At 43.6% G+C, this 16,205-nt stretch overlaps 2 protein-coding genes across 2 annotated transcripts; one reads left to right on the top strand and one right to left on the bottom strand.

Annotated features, from left to right (window-relative positions):
- Positions 1–206: 206 nt before the first annotated feature.
- On the top strand, positions 207–6,387 carry tmem47 (transmembrane protein 47). The gene is made up of 4 exons (XM_028587684.1): positions 207–285; positions 376–612; positions 4,857–4,997; positions 5,298–6,387. The coding sequence occupies exons 2-4, from the start codon at positions 387–389 to the stop codon at positions 5,474–5,476; spliced, it is 546 nt and encodes a 181-aa protein (XP_028443485.1). The 5' UTR covers positions 207–285; positions 376–386; the 3' UTR covers positions 5,477–6,387.
- A 1,096-nt stretch (positions 6,388–7,483) lies between these two features.
- Positions 7,484–15,097, bottom strand: tab3 (TGF-beta activated kinase 1 (MAP3K7) binding protein 3). Its single transcript, XM_028588342.1, has 7 exons — positions 14,834–15,097; positions 13,958–14,129; positions 12,454–13,720; positions 11,716–11,876; positions 11,325–11,418; positions 8,723–8,842; positions 7,484–8,366 (listed from the first exon to the last, which is right to left on the bottom strand). The coding sequence occupies exons 2-7, from the start codon at positions 14,057–14,059 to the stop codon at positions 8,221–8,223; spliced, it is 1,890 nt and encodes a 629-aa protein (XP_028444143.1). The 5' UTR covers positions 14,060–14,129; positions 14,834–15,097; the 3' UTR covers positions 7,484–8,220.
- Positions 15,098–16,205: the final 1,108 nt, after the last annotated feature.

Below are 16,205 nucleotides of genomic sequence, written 5' to 3'. Positions count from 1 at the left end.
TCATGCCAATAAAGCACTCTTTAAATAAAATAAAAATGTGTGTGTGTGAGAGAGAGAGAGAGAGAGAGAGAGAGAGAGAGAGAGAGAGAGAGAGAGAGAGAGAGAGAGAGAGATGCTGATTATGTCGGATAGTTCTAGGCACTAGGACCCAGCAGGTGCAGCACCGAGCTATTTCAGTGTTCTGCATCCAGTCCCGTCAGCAGAGCAGAGTGCTGGTCTCTTCGCGACGCTGGAGTGAGCGGCAGCTCCCCATCCTGCTACCCACAACAAGGCACGGGAAGGGGGGAACGACCACATCTTAAACCTGACTAATGTTGCGGATTTGACAGACCCCAAAACACACATGTTCTTCTTCTTTTTGTTTTAATGAGTAAGATACTTTAGATATGGCTTCATCCGTGAGCGGCACAGAGGAGGTCCGGGTGTCGCCGTTGACGCCCCTGAAGTTGGTGGGACTGGTGTGCGTCTTTCTCGCCCTGTGCCTGGATGTCGGGGCCGTGTTGAGCCCGGCGTGGGTCACGGCGGATGACCAGTACTACCTATCCATGTGGGTGTCCTGCTGGAAGCCCGTGAGCTCCGCGGAGTGGTCCTGCAACAGCACGCTGACCACCGGTGAGACAGACGCTCATGTGCCCAGACACACTGACTTATTGAAGCTGATGGGGTGATGCGCCACCATGTTGTTTTGGAAGTTTTAAACCAGTGGCCTGTTGTAGTTTTTGGGAGGTTTCACCCTTGAAATGGCAGATTTTCGGGTTGCAGACAGACACCCATATTCATATTCAAATGACAGAGTCAGATGCACTGCACTCAGGGATAACAAAGGGTCCCTGCAGACAGAGCACTGCTGAACCAATCTGTTCTGTGGGTGAGAATTATACAACATCACCCAAGAGAGTGCTAAATGTTAATTACTTTATAATGAGATATTGCCTGGTTAATTTAAACTTTTTTTTTTTACATTAAATAAGATAGTGAACAATGGGCTGCACATCACTGCTTTCAAAGTGGGAAATAAGTGTAGAAAAAGTTTATCCTTGAGTATCAAAGTCTGATGAATAAGACATATTTGCTTTTTCTATCTAGGTTAGTAAACTTTTCTTCTGAAACATTTGCCCAGTGCACCACTGAATGATGTGGGAATTTTGCCTGACCAGGAGCGGTCCAGCTGGGGTTTCATTTGGCCTTTTGTTACTCACAAAATGAGCCTTTGTGTGGGTTTCTTCACCGGCCAAGAAGCAAGGGCAACTCAGAGTAGAGAACTCCCCAGAGATCCAGATGTCTGAAGATTAGTAACCAGGGAAACAAGTGAAGCACTCCAGAAATGTTGATTTTCCTCTATTAAGGACACTTCTTTATGGAGTCCCCATGAAGGTTTTTTTCTGGAAGCATTTCATATTTCCATCACAGCCGATCATTCAGGGATAAAAAAGGTGGTTGAGAATTGGCCGTTATATGAACAGCTTCAACAACAATCAACCATGACTTCAGGAAAACATTTATTTATGTCTGACAAAATCTAATACAGCCCTGCAATTTGTAATATTTGTTTTTATTGAGACTGATTCAACTCTGGCACTTTTTTAGGCCAAAGATTGTGGTATTGCTGTATAAGGTTACACTGGATTGCAAGGTGGACAAAATAACAGAAACACTTTACAGTATAATCCAGTCCAGTACAAACACCACAAACTATAGCCTAAAAAGGATGAGAAGAAGTAAAAGCTCAAAGCTTTTTAAAGGTATGTTCACTGCAAGGCTTTTTGTGGGGTTGTATTGCTTTTTCGTGTTTTTTCTTGTGTCCGCACTGACTTGCTATAGCCTGATTAGCACTGAATATTGTCATTTATCTCAAAAGTGATTATTATCAGTATAAAAGTTATCTAAACTTTATTCTGCAAAATGTGGGTTTACTACAGCTTCTTTCATTTCTTTGTGTGTGTGTGTGTGTGTGTGTTTGCGTGCGCTTTTATATTTAATTTTTTGCTGCGCCTGACCTCCTCCTGTCTGCTGAGTAGTGAATTGTGTTTTTGTTAGTCTGACAAAATGTTTTCTTTCTGTCTGAGAGATGAGTAACTGTGGGTCATGCTGGCCCAGATCCTCCTCTGTCAGCGCAGACAAAGTGCACTTTGGTGCCATATAAAGACATGCAGTCTCAGTGTCAGCTCTCAGCAGCAGCAGCAGCAGCAGCATACCAAAGTAAATGCACACAGCAAACTGCCCATTTCCTCAGGCGTGTGCTTGGCTAGGCTTATTGATTTGAATCCCAGTAATCACTTTCTACCCCCCCTTGCTAGCCCCCCAATATTTACTCAGAGTCATGCTCTGGGCATTCAATAAATCCTGTTAAGTTTGAAACACCAGCTGGCCGCTCAGATGTTTTGAGCTTGTTCTGCAAGGCCTTCATGTATATGTGCTTATGTGTTACTGGTAAAATAATATGCAGTGTGAATTAGAAAGCAGATGAGACTTCATTGCCTTATGAAGTGTTTAAAATATACCGACAGAAATAGTAACTCCAATCTTTCAGTTTCTCTCTAACACATACACACTTGGGCAGAGGGTCGGAGGTCACGTATAAAAGAGACAGACTCTACAAGGGCTAGGAATGTGGAACACTCGTGCAAGAGCAGTGTGTGGATCCCAGGTCGGTGCGAGATGAGGGGACAAATGTGGAGCCAGTGTGTGAGCGAGCCCAGCGCAGTCAGACGCAGTGATGCCAAAGCATATTAATAATGTAACACGTTATCCATCCCGTTTTTGGGTGACGGTTTTGTCTTTGAGGGAGGTCAGAGCTTTTGGTTACAGAGAGCTTATAAAGGTTCAGCATCTTGCTCATCAGGTCTTGAACCAGGGACCCCTGGTTAACGATCTTCCTTCTTTAACTTTTCCATCCTGCTGCCTTGAGAGAGTGTGACGGAGTGTGTGTTTGACAGCAAGAGAGACACTCAAGGCTTTTCTGTGACACAGATCTTCCACCATTGTCTCAGACAAAAAAAAACAGAATTGGGGCCCCCGAAGGATTCTTTCAATTAACACTTCAGCAGCGCCTGACATGCACACATGGGACCATAATTAATGCTCAGATTGGATCTTGTGTACTGTATCTCCTTTTCCATCTGTCATCATGCAGGGCTCAGATTAATAGTTTGGCGCTTCCTGCTCGTCAAAGCCTTTAAGCACCCCGACTCTGGCTGTGTTTCTTGCACAGCGTACAGGGTCTGTTCCAAATATGAGATGAGATGACTTTCTTCCTCCTGCTGTTTTCATGGGCACACTGATAAGGCTTTCGCGCTGACGGCACCCAACTGACCGAGAGAAGATATCTCACTAGTGATATGCTTTGACAACTACAGGTCAAGTTACTCTGGCCCTTTGCTGATAGGAAACCAGTGAGGCAGCGGCAAAGAAAATCAAGAGGTCAGTCTCCAAGGGGGCCTCTTGTTGTGCAAGCTGGAGGCTGAAGGGAGCCGGTGCTCTGCTTTTTGTGGGCTCTTTCCAACATCCTGTGGTGACAAGGCCCATTTTTAAACTCTAAATCCTGAGCCATATTTGGTCAGAAGTAGTTAATGTTTGTTCATATTTCAGCTGCTTGGCCCCTGGAATAATGTTTCCCTCCAACAAGAGTGGGAACTGTATTTTAAGCAGCTTATGTTCCGTCACTTTCTCTCCGCTGGTGAATGTTTTAATGATTTTCTGACTCAATAGAGAGGAAAAACTGCAACGCTTAATCTTTTTTATTTCCTGGACTCCATAATAGACAATACCATGTATACTTATTAAAAAAAAAAAAAACAAAACACTCTAAACTAGTATTTCAATATACATTTTTCCACCCACTGTAATATTCAATCACTTATGCAGACCCCCTTTATGCTTTGATGTTATTTTTTTTCACCCACTGTACTTTACATGATTTCCTCCTGTGTAATCAAACACCTCATCATAATATCCTCTGCCTGTTTACAAATAGACCTCCTGTTTCCACAAGTACACAAAACTACGAAAGGGACCCTTAATCTCTTAACAATAACATAGAGTGTCTCCCAACAATCCTCAGTTAACGTCACATGGCTAATTAAGTCTCTAAAGAAAACACGCTCTTCTGCTATAGTGTTCTTTTCTTTGCACAGAGCAAACAAAAATCTCTGTTTTTTCCTTTTTTTGACATACATTACACATTCTTATTCTGTTCACCTTTTTGTTTCCACTTTGGCATTCCAACAAAGATAGGAAAGCGAGATTGAGACGGCAGTTATTTCCAGTTGAGTGTTTTTTGGAGTAAATCTGAATGAAATGCTGAGAATGTTGCTGAGCTGGGAGGGATACTCATTATGTGAATCACCTCACTGAAGCCAATGTGCAGCATCAGGATCCGTTACTGAACGCGCTGAAATCCGTGCGTAGCCATGCGTTTGTGCATTTGTTTGTTCCTTGTCAGCCAGAAACTGCTGTGCTCAGTTCAAGGTTTCACTGCATGGTTCTCATTCTTCTTCTTTTTCTTCTGCCACTAGCTATGGCTGAAATCAAAACATTATGAGCCATCAGCAGCTTCTCAGAATACACTCGGAGTTGTCTCAGCCTCCAAACCACAAATAGTTTGTGTTTACACTGTGGTAATTCACCACAAATGTTAGTGGGTGGATTCATTTTTCTCTTGAGATTGAGCATGGCGGTGTTACCGTGGCTCACCAATATGGCCTGGGAACGGCTCTGTCTTTTTATTCCTCCTGTTAACAGTGCAGACACGGCTCTCCAGAGTAACCTCGTTTTAGCTACCTATGTCACTCTCTATCTCTGTGTGATTTCATGCCTTTCCTCCCTCCCTCCTCTCTGTCCCTGTGTGTTTGTCTCAGACTGGCAGATTGCCACACTGGCCTTGCTGTTGGGGGGGGCGGCCCTCACCCTCATCTCCTTCCTTGTGGCGCTGATCTCCCTGTGCTCCGGCTCCAGGAGTCGCTGCTACAAGCCGGTGGCTATCATGCTGTTCTCTGCAGGTATGTAAAGAGATTCTGTAGCAATAAAAAAAAAAAAGGAAGAGCTGAAGGACAGTCCAAAAATACAAAACAATGACTGTCCAGCTGCCAAAATGATCTACATCCATTATAGCTGTCAGGGGAAAGATCTAAGGCACTTAAATCTAAAACAGTTTGAATATACAATTTTGAGTGATTGGTGAGATCAGAGTGCTTTGTTCCAGTTTTTGTAAAATTGTCAGTCATTGCTTTAAATCTCTATGTATTTACCATACTTATGTTGACATTAGTACCTTTTCTCTTTCCCCTTGTCCTCTGCAGTGGTGCTCCAGGTGTGCAGCTTGGTCCTGTTCCCCATCAAGTTCATAGAGACAGTCAGTCTGAGGGTGTACCATGAGTTTAACTGGGGCTACGGCGTGGCCTGGGGATCCACCATCTTCTCTTTTGGAGGAGCCATCCTCTATTGCCTCAACCCCAAGAACTATGAAGACTACTACTAAAATGATGTGACACAAGAGGAGAAATTGAGACTCTGTTTCACCCGGTGTCCTCTCCTGTAATAGGACCTTTCTGTCTTTTACCCAGTTCACAATCACAGATTAAAAAAACAGGAAATACAAACGCTTATTGTTAGTTTCAGGACTGGAAATCCATCTTCCATTTGATACTGTGAACTTGTTGTCTCAAAGACTATCCTCACTCATTGGACCAAAGCCCTGTGCTCTCTGAGAAGGTTTGGCAGTAAACCTGGCTTGGAAAAAGAAATCCAACCCAGCCAGTTTAATTTGAATTTGATAATGTCAGCAATCAGATAATTCTGCATCCCCTTTAAGTGGAACTCCAGTAGATCTGGGCAGCAAATCTGGAGGGAACAGATGGGTTCACTGACCCCATACCAGGACGATTCGGTGGAATACTTAACAAATCAGAGCAAAGAATGAGGTAAACTCGGGCCTATCAGGGAAGTAACGGACCCAGGGAGGAAGATATCCTATTGAAGTAATATCACGAGGATGACAAAGTGAGGAAGACAGGGCACACCTAAGGAAATGCTACATTTCCCCAGAGATACTGTACTCTGGACCTTGGCTTAGCCTTCTTCCTCCAGTAGAGTGTAATAGATACATACTGATTATAAACAGAAGCTACCTAAGACAGTAAAAACATTCCACAGCCACCTTCCAAATTATTACATACTGGTGAGAGGGACATTTACTGGTTAATAAATAGCACACATACATGTAAACAGTGGAAAAACCTTTGGCTGCTAATGTAAACCTGCAACATAACCCAAGTTATACCTGCTTTCTGATAATAAAAAAATGGTTGTAGTGTACATATATATGCACAATAAGCCTAATAAAGTAATATGCATTACAAGAAGACCAGTGGGAAAGAAGATGGCAAATGACCATGTCTGCTGAGTGTGTGCGCATGTCTACATGATCATACGACCCAGCATGTGCTCACACACCTCCCCATGTGATGCCTCCTATCTTCTTACCCTGTAGGGAATGCTCTGTGTAGTAAGCACCCTTAAGAATACACATTTCAGATAGGGAGAGGCTGTAGCATAAAAAGTATTGTAGTTATTGAAAAAAGTCTGTATACTTAGTTTTTGCATCTAAATTAAGGTCCATGATGACGTACTTTAGGACAGTGGTTCCCAACCTGGGTTCCGGGCACCCCTCAGGGGGGCGGCAAAGATCACAGGGGGTGCGCAAGTCTTTATCTGGTTTGAAGTTGAGGTAAAAAAAAATATTTGCACATCTTAAACAAATTATGATAATACACTAGAATATATAATGTATACAAAAGTCTGTATAAAACTATACATTTTTGTTCTCGCTTCAAATTGTAGGCAGGCTACTTAGTAGGCCAAACCTCGTAACCTGGGACCTTTGCTGTCATCAGGTCAGCTGGTAGCTGCTATCATCCTCGTTTTTCCTGCCGCCACGGCATCACTATTTTTTTAATTAAACACGGCGGCGAAACGTAAAAGTGCTGATAACTGCTCTGTATCAAAAAAGAAGGTAAGGCTCTATCTCGAGAGTGTCCGTAACTTCAGTTTCGGGGGGGGGGGGGCTCAGCTTTTCTTAGACATGAGTAGGGGGGGCGCCAAGGAAAAAAGGTTGGGAACCACTGCTTTAGGAGATGCTAGAGTGAAATGTGCCGTGCATGAGTAGTGTTAGGACTATGGGCAGAAATGGAAAGTTTCTAACCTGAAGGACAGTGGGACAACAAGAGGTAAGACTTGTGGCAGCAGAAGACCTACAATGGTAATACCTGTCTTCTCAAACCTCACATGGTTAAAAACTTCTCCAAATTAATCTTGCAACATTAGTGAAAGTGAGCGTGTATTTCTGAATCCCCCTGGTTTGATTACTTGCATAATAAACATGTACTGGAAAAAATAAAAAAGTATGGCTGGTTCATGTGGGAAAAAGGAGCATCTGTGAATTATTAAAAAAAAAACTATGCAGACATGCCAGCTGTGCATGGCAAAGTCACATAGAATCAGCTCCTTTATTAACTACAGCAAGTTGAGGCATTTGCACAGGAAATTAACATCTTCTGAACACATAATACACGGTGGCACAATATGCATAAAAGTACCAGGAATATACTCCTATGCAAATGTCTTTAGTGTTCATCTTTCAGTGAAATTAGCTCCAATACAGAGCCTAATACAGTGTACAGTCTACATTTCGCATTAGTCAGAATGTATATACCATTGCTTGCATTGTTCCACTGTCAGAGAGGGAGTTACAGGTCCTAGATTAAAGTGGAAGTGCCTCCATTTTGAGTTCAGGAATGGGAGCGGTTGTGTAAACAGGGCAGTCACTGTTTCTGCGTGGAATGTTCTCTAGGTAAACCGTAGCTCCTCCTCCTCCTCAATTGCTTCAACCTTTCCAAAGCTGCGACCCACCAACTGCCAGAGTCGCAGTGTGTCATGTCACTGCCCTCTTTTATACTTTTGCCATGAGAAGAGTTTCCAACTGTCATGAATAAGAATCATCCTCCAATTTCAAAATTTTCAGAGTCAAAAGTGCACAGGAGTAGTAGATGGGAGCAGGACAAGTGGGCAGAGAGGGATAGTGGCTCTTCCTCAGCAGGTAAGAGGGGCTTATATATTGATCGACAGGGGAAGACCTCTAGACAGATTCTGGAGGAGTGGGGCTTATACTATCCAAGGATTGGCATGGCATAGGGCAGGGGTGGGCAATACAGCACAGCGCTAAGCTCAGGTGTAGCGCGGCATCTCGCATTGTTCACAGCGATTGAGTGCAGGGTGGTTGAGGAAGGTGCAGCTTTCACAGTTCCACTGGGCACCTTCAAAGTCCTCGTCCCTCTGGGGCCCCGGCACTGGCTTGGGGACCTGCTCCACTTCTAACAAAAACAGAGGAGAGAAGCAGCACATGAAAAAGGTTGTTAATTCACGCGAGTCACTCAACACACGTGCAAGACATGCATTCAAGCAGCAACCATTCAGTATAAACGTTGATAGACATAGGCATTCACTAAATAACAAGGTTTCACATCTAGTTTTCAGGTGAACACATTTGTGTAGACTGACACTCACCAAAATCAAGTAAGACAAAATACTGTATGCAGGATGCAAACTCATCAGGGATGAAAAAGGTGACAAGGATGCAACCCCCATTCATATTCTACCCTGTAGAACATCGATCATCTATTTTTCCTCTCTTCTTTACATATCCTCATGAAAATGTCTTAGGACTCACTTTTATGTTCTGAAAACTGCGCTGAAAAATTCTCGCCTTTCTTTCCAGGTTTGGGCGGCACAACTGGACCGGGCTGAATGTGGTCATAAAAGTTGTTCATTGCTTCTGGATCAAACTTCCCTGTGGAGGAAAGCAGAAACCAGATACAGACGTTTGTTTAGAAGTGTCCATCCCAACCAGAGCTCCAATCAGTCCGATCAGTTTCCAGCTATTCTCTTTGAGCCTCTTGACTGACTGCCGTGTTCAGACCGAACTATGCTTTATAGCATCTTCATTCATTGCAAAGCAGAGGAAAAAAGTCCCTGGTACCTGCTAACAGGTACTTTTTTTTAGCATTACCTCCGTCGAGGTTCCAAGCGAGCTGAGGCGATACCAAAAGGTGACGTGAAAACCTGCAGACTACTGATTGGTCGGAGAGAATCGGCACTAATCACTGCGTCATCATTGCCAGCGCCAGACGGGGGTGTCCTGAACAAACCCACCGTTATTAAATAGTTTAGCCAGCGCTGTTTTTTTTTTTGCTGCCTCCAGCTTCTTTTGAAACTAAATTTGTCTTCTGGCTGTGGCAACAACAATACACCTTCCACGTTCTGTGTGTGTGTGTGTCGCGTTAGGTCACGGCAGTTTCCTGCGGCGGCGCTATGACGATGGATGGAATTTCTCTAGCTCAATAAGCTGCTTTGTGAAGCTGGGCTCCGCACAGATCACTCACACAAATTACTGTTTTACAGTGGCTGTTTGTCACAACAATGACCACAATTAATACCATTTTTCAGAGACCTATGTCAACATCCGTCCATTTGACTTCTCTAAAACAACTGTGAATTTTGGCTATTGAAAAAATTGGTCACAGCCCCAAATAACCGTAGTCTCCAAAAATAAAAATCCAACAAAGTTAAAATAATGTTTACTTAGATAACAGGAACAGTGATAAATAGATATGTAACATTTACATTGAAACTTTAACTTAACATTTTAACATTGAATGAAATACAATGCACTCAAGAAGCGCAAGTTCAAACCTAGGGGCTGACCAGAAAATACAATTATTTTGCAGCAGCTTTTTTTGCTGAAAGTTCATTGACGGAGTAGGCCATCCTCAAAAGTGTGAGAGGGGCACTGGTGAGTGAAGTCAGTGTTCAAAGGCTCAGAGGAGAGACATACACACACACACACACACACACACACACACACACACACACACAATACACACACACACACACACACACACACACACACACACACACACACACACACACACACACACACACACACACACACACACACACACAATAACAACTACTGCCCAGGTGCTTCACCATTTGCAGCTTTATGGAAGAGTGGCAAAGAGAAAGCCAGTGTTAAAAACAACTTGCATACATGCAGGGTCCAGAATTAGCACCCGCCACTCGCCAAATGTGAGTAGAACTCTACAGTGTGTTGGCAAATAAAATAAAATAAATGAGGTCAGCCGCCATTGGTGGGTTGCTGATATAGGACTTCACTACAAACGGTCATCACCACAACATTAGTTGATTGACCACGTTTTGTTTTGCATCGACTCTTCACACTGGTGGCGAAATGCAACGTATGGCTGTCAATTATTGTATCACAATGCTTTGACCCTCGTTGTCCACCGTTGCTAGGCTTACTTTATCAAGCCAGGTACCACAGAGGAGAATTTTGCGCTAACCACAAAGAATCTGCAAGTATGTGGCCGTACATTGCCGGAGTAGACCAACCTAAAAGGAAAAATGAAGAGCACAGTGGAAGTACGATTAAAATAAAATTTCACAGTTAAGGGGGTGAGGAGAGATTGGCTTTTTAGGACAGCAACGCCAATATATTGAGCTGCAGCATTCGCTGCAGGTACTCAACAAATAGAACCTGCTCTTTTGTTTGTGTTGATTTTTATCATATGCATGGCTGGTTGAAAAATATATTTTTTTCCAGGTTTACCAACCACTAGCAGATAGACCAAAAAGTTAATTTTGGACCCTGCATACATGACATATCGGCCAGTGTTTGCCAAAAGGCATTAGGAAGACCACAATCCAAATGTTCAGTGGCACTGGGCTGACTGCAAGTAAACTGGTCACACTCATGAGCCTGCTGCCAGTTAGACTGTTTCACCTTCCAAAAACACCACTCCTGGTAAATATATAAAGCACTGCAACTCATTTCCATTTACACTGTAATTCAGGGCATATTAAGGCAATTCTGTTGTTAATTACGTAATCAACAAGGATCAAGCCAAACACTGTGCATGGGACCAATGAGGGTCAACCTTGGATCGACCCGTGTCCTGTCATGGACCAGCCAGTCATTTTTGAGCGCTGCATCTGTATGCAGTGTGATGGAGCCTCATCCATCACTTTGGACCCAACACTGTCTGCTTCTGGGCTTGGCTTTTTCAAGATCAATTCTTTCAAATAAATCAGAGACACACTTCAAAGGCTTATGTGTAGGAATGTGCATTTGTGTGTGTGTGTGTGTGTGTGTGTGTGTGTGTGTGTGTGTGTGTGTGTGTGTGTGTGTGTGTGTGTGTGTGTGTGTGTGTGTGTGTGTGTGTGTGTGTGTGTGTGTGTGTGTGTGTGTGTACCTCTAGACTGCAGTAGATCTGTCTCCTTCAGGGTACAGTCGATATCAATCTGAAGCTGTCTGTTCAGACTCCGCAATCGGGTCATCTCTTCAGGCTGCAACCGCCGCAAACACACAACCCAGTTAGAGTAGACAAAAATAAACCCCAAACCCCAAATATTCCCCATCCCTCTGTTTAAACTTTGTCTTGCCGTCAGAAATTGTTTTAACTTCACTTTGTATGATAAAATAGAGCAATTATTGGAATACTAAGTGGAATAAAGTTTGATTGTTTTTAAGATCAATTTGATAATTTTTCTGCCTTTTGAACAGCACACATTTGTTGTACAGCACACATTTGTTGTACATTACCTTTTATGTGCATGTGAAAAAGTATTAAAATTAGTCCTTACTCTGGGTATAAGACTGGAGGAGTTGACTCGTCGAAAGCGTCTTTGAAGGGCGTCATATTCCATATTGTTGACATCGGCCTTCAGGTTCTCTAGTTTCTGCTTCTCCAGTAGCAGCTCCTTCATTAGACGCTCCATCCTGGCCCGCTGGTGGAGCAGGAGAGCTGGAGGGAAACACACCAAAAACAAAATGCTTGAAATTCAAGAATGAAAAATAAAATTTTATAGAAAACCTTTTCTCACTTTAGTGCTTGACTCTATACCAACGCTGACATAAAAAGGTTATAAAACACTGACATACCACAAACTACAAAATGTATATGTCTGGGGAGAAAGTCTCAAATATGATAGCAAACTATGCCAACAAGTTCGCCACTAAACACTACAAATTGAAGCTCTCATAACTTAATAAACACTTCGTCATAGTTTCAAAAAAAATTTCAATTTTAAACGTAAAGTGTGAGGATTACTGACAATTAAGGTAGGATTGGTCCACCAATACACAAAATAGTCATCAAAATCTAAGATGATATGCATCTATAAACTTTGCTCAACAACAGTTTCATGCACACCACAGGAAAAGTCTTCTAAGATTAAGTCAGCTATTCTCAGACTAAAGTCTCATCTTTATTTTAGACAACACAGCCCCAAACACACATCCAATGTCAATCCAACTGGAAAACAGTATTGACAAAAAGTCAAAACTGCAGAGCAATAGAAAAAAAAACAAGAATCCCCTACCTTGTGTATAGGCATAGTCATCAGACCCTGAGCTTGAACGTCGGGGCATATGCTGAAACTGACTGACAATGTTCCCTGGCAGAGCGGAGATGGGCAGGATGGGTGCAGGGGCAGCGTTGTGCTCCCCTTGGTCTACTATGTTGAGAAGAGACTCCGCTTCGGCAACAGGAGGTGAGCTGAGTGGCCTCTGGGGCTGGCCTCCTGGGGACACTTTGATTTTAAAGGTGTATGCTGACTGGCCCGGTTGAGGAGAGGAGGCAGGCCGAGGTCTCGCAGGGCTGGGATGTTGCAGATACATCCCAGGGTGGAAGGATGCCGGGCCTGCAGGTCCAGTCATAGTGATGCCCCTCGAGGGGGAGCTGGGCGAGGGGCTGGTGGCCATGTAAAGTGCTCCCTGAGGATGTGGGGTGTGCACAGGTGAGTTGCTGCGAGGTCGTGGACCCTCCAGGGTAATCTCTATCTGGTTCTTGAGGCTTTTTTGGTGGTAGGGCCTGTAAACAGCTGGCTGTGCCTGGGGCTGTTGCTGGTGATGGTAGGGCATGCTGGGAACGGTTGGGGAGCTAATAGGGAGAAAGACATATTGCTGGTGCTGGGGTTGTGGCTGGGGCTGTGGCTGGGGCTGTGGTTGGGGCTGAACCTGATGCTGCGGGGAGCTGTAAGGTGAGCCGTATGTGGGAGTACTGTAGGGAGACTGCTGATGCTGATACACAGGCACCCCTGAAGAGGACCACGGTGCCGGCTGTGGGCTCTGGGAGGGTGAGGGTCTCATATACAGGGTGGTGTTGGTGTTTGCGTAGTGCCCTGGGGGGATCTGCAGAGCCTGTGGAACATTGGGTATACTTTGCTGCGAAAGCGTGACTGTTAAAGGGTTCATAGAGTAACGTGGGACAGGGGCGTATGTGGGAGACATGCCCTGCATTGTGGGTGGAGGAGTGGGAGTGCTAGCCGAGCGGCTCTGATCATTCATGAAGAAAGGATTATAACCCGGGGATGGGGCCATGGTGGCAGGGGCTGACAGTGGCTCAGGGTAGCTGGGCCTCTGGGGTTCGATGTGACTGTCACTGGTGCTGTGTACAAGGGAGCATCCTACTCCTGCTGCTCCTCCATTTGCCTTGCTTGCCTCTGAGCCTGGGTATCCCAGGCTAATGTGTAGCATGTGGTTTCGATTTAATCGCCCCTCCTCTGGACTGTGATGGAACTCCCCATACAGGTATCTGTTACTCTCCTGAGCCAGCAGGCGGCAGCATAGATCCAGGTTATTGTTGTTCTGAGACAGCAAAGGAGAACAGTGTCAGTCATTCAGTGTGGATCAGTAATAAGGGATAATACTACCGGTTGGTAATCGGGTAGTGCAAACATAGAGAGATATCCTAAAACAAAACAACCTTCTACCCAAGTGTACATTGCACAACATTCTCCAACAGCTTTTCTAAATATGTACAGGAATACTAAATGAGCCGTGTAAGCTTCCGTCAGAACAGAGTGTGTGTGTTTGTGTGTGTACCTGCAGAAGGCACTGTGACACTACCCCCTCTGGGATCTCTGGGAAGAGCTGTTTGAGGTCCTGCAGGATGTGGTAGTCAGGCTGAGACCCTCCCTGCGCCATCCTGAGCCAACACAGAGAGTCAACGAGCCCAATGCTGCGAAAGCTGAAATAATCGATCCCGTCTCATCCCCTGAAGATGCAGAGATGACAGACAAAACTCAAATCCATGGGAATGTTCGCAATAATCGTATTAGCATTGTTGGCCTGCTAAATTTCTGCCACACACCCAATGTGTCAGCAGTAATCGAACACATCAATTAAATAGTCTTTGTGGGGCATGTCGACCTAAAGTTTTCAAAGAGATGTGTCCAAGAAAGAGAGGAGGAACAACCGGAACATAACACACGAGCAAAGAGAAAACAAGCAAGCGTCACTGGTATTCATTCGCATTAGCACAGGAGTGCTAGCAAGGTGCCTCTCAGTCTGTTGTTGTTTGTTTAGCCATACTGTTGCACCAAGCAACGACGACATACCATAGCTAGCCAGCCGGCCGGCTACTTTTCAGCATCTGTTAGCCTCTGTGCATCACTCAAATAAACAACCACACCGGTGTGATGTGTTGCTACGACAGGAAACAGCATTACCATTTCTGGGAGATTGTCCGATGTTACCTGTAACGTTACCCAATTCAGCAACACAACCCCCTAAACAAGTCACCTGTTTAAACAAGATTAACTTAAGTCGTCAACTGCCTGCCAGCTAACTTTGCTAATGCTAAGCGTAGCTTGGTCCTGTTGGCTGGTCAGCTGTCACAAGCCTGGGTGTTGATGGATTAGCTAGCTAGCCATGCTAAAATCAGCGAGGGTTAGCCACTAACGGCTCTATAAAACTTACCATATGTTAGGAGTCTCCATCATGTCTCGGACCATAGCGGAGTCCCGAGGAGAGCTGATATTTTCGAAATGGTACACTGAGGTTCGCCAATGACTTGTTTGGACTAAATAACTTATTGTTTCGCATTCCAGCGTTGGGCCCCTGCCGCTGAATTGCATACGAACAAGCTGTCTATCGCGATAATGTCAGATTTTCCCGGACCAGGAAGTTGTTCAAATTGGCTGGATCGACGCTGTCAGTGCGCATGTCTGCATGCCGTGCCCCCTGATGACCATCTGGCAGAAATTTATTCAGTTTTTACCTAATACATCTATGGGTTATACTCGTTTCTATTTAAATAAGCAACAAATGTCTCCTAGAAAAATAACTTGGTCCCTGTAAATACAGAGTGATTAAACATGCTGTAACATACTACAATTTAAATATCAAGACATCAAAAATGACATTAAACATAAATAAAAACTACTAGGCTACTTACGTAAAAGTATGCTGAGTCTGATCCAAGACGGTTTCTAAATATTGCATTTATCTTAGGAGAACTTTCTCAACACATAAAGGAACACTTCATCCTTCAGGTTATCACAAACATTCAAAATCAACAAATGTAAAGACGTGGTTTTCACTAGGACAGGAAGGAGATGAAAAACAGTAATCTGAAAAGTAGGCCTAAACTGTCAGACAAACCCAGTGGAGTAAAAAGTACAACATTTAAAATATAGTGGAGTAAAAATATAAATTTGCAAAAAAAATGGAAATAGGCTACTCACATTTTAGCCTACTCAAGTTTGTGCTGAAGTACAGTACTTGAGTAAATGTACTTAGTTACTTTCCACCACTGCTCAACTCAAAACACATTCAACATTAAATCTAATGGGCTACTATAAACACTTTTCATTCATTTTGATTTCCCTTTATTTAACCAGGTGAAATTATCATTGGAATTAAAATCTTTTTTTCAAGAGAGACCTGACAGAATAAAAATATTGTTACAGCAATTCAAATAACATGAACAGGCTAAAATACAACTATCACATGTTATAAAAGTCTATAGACAATATCCAGTTAAAATGCATAAACAGGTATGACTTTCCAAAACTATCTAAAATAATGTAAAAAACAAACAAACAATAAATTCAGAAGAAAATGCATTGACAAAGAAGGCTATTTTCTACTCCCTTTAAAATTGACTGGCATTCCATAATAGTTATCAGCTCTGAGTTTTCTGCACATTGTTCTGGATTATTATGGAGAAGGATGAGCTCTCAATGTAATAATCCTACCTGTAGGTCCATCCACCTCTTGCTGTGTGTGCCGGCATTAATATCATGAGTCATATTTAGCATGCATGTGTGAGTCTACAGCCTGCATGAGA

The sequence above is a fragment of the Perca flavescens genome, chromosome 9 (assembly GCF_004354835.1).
Source record: "Perca flavescens isolate YP-PL-M2 chromosome 9, PFLA_1.0, whole genome shotgun sequence".
In the NCBI taxonomy this organism is placed as follows: Eukaryota; Metazoa; Chordata; class Actinopteri; order Perciformes; family Percidae; genus Perca; species Perca flavescens.
Note: the sequence above shows the minus strand (reverse complement) of the source record. Positions and strands in the feature narration are given on the sequence as shown.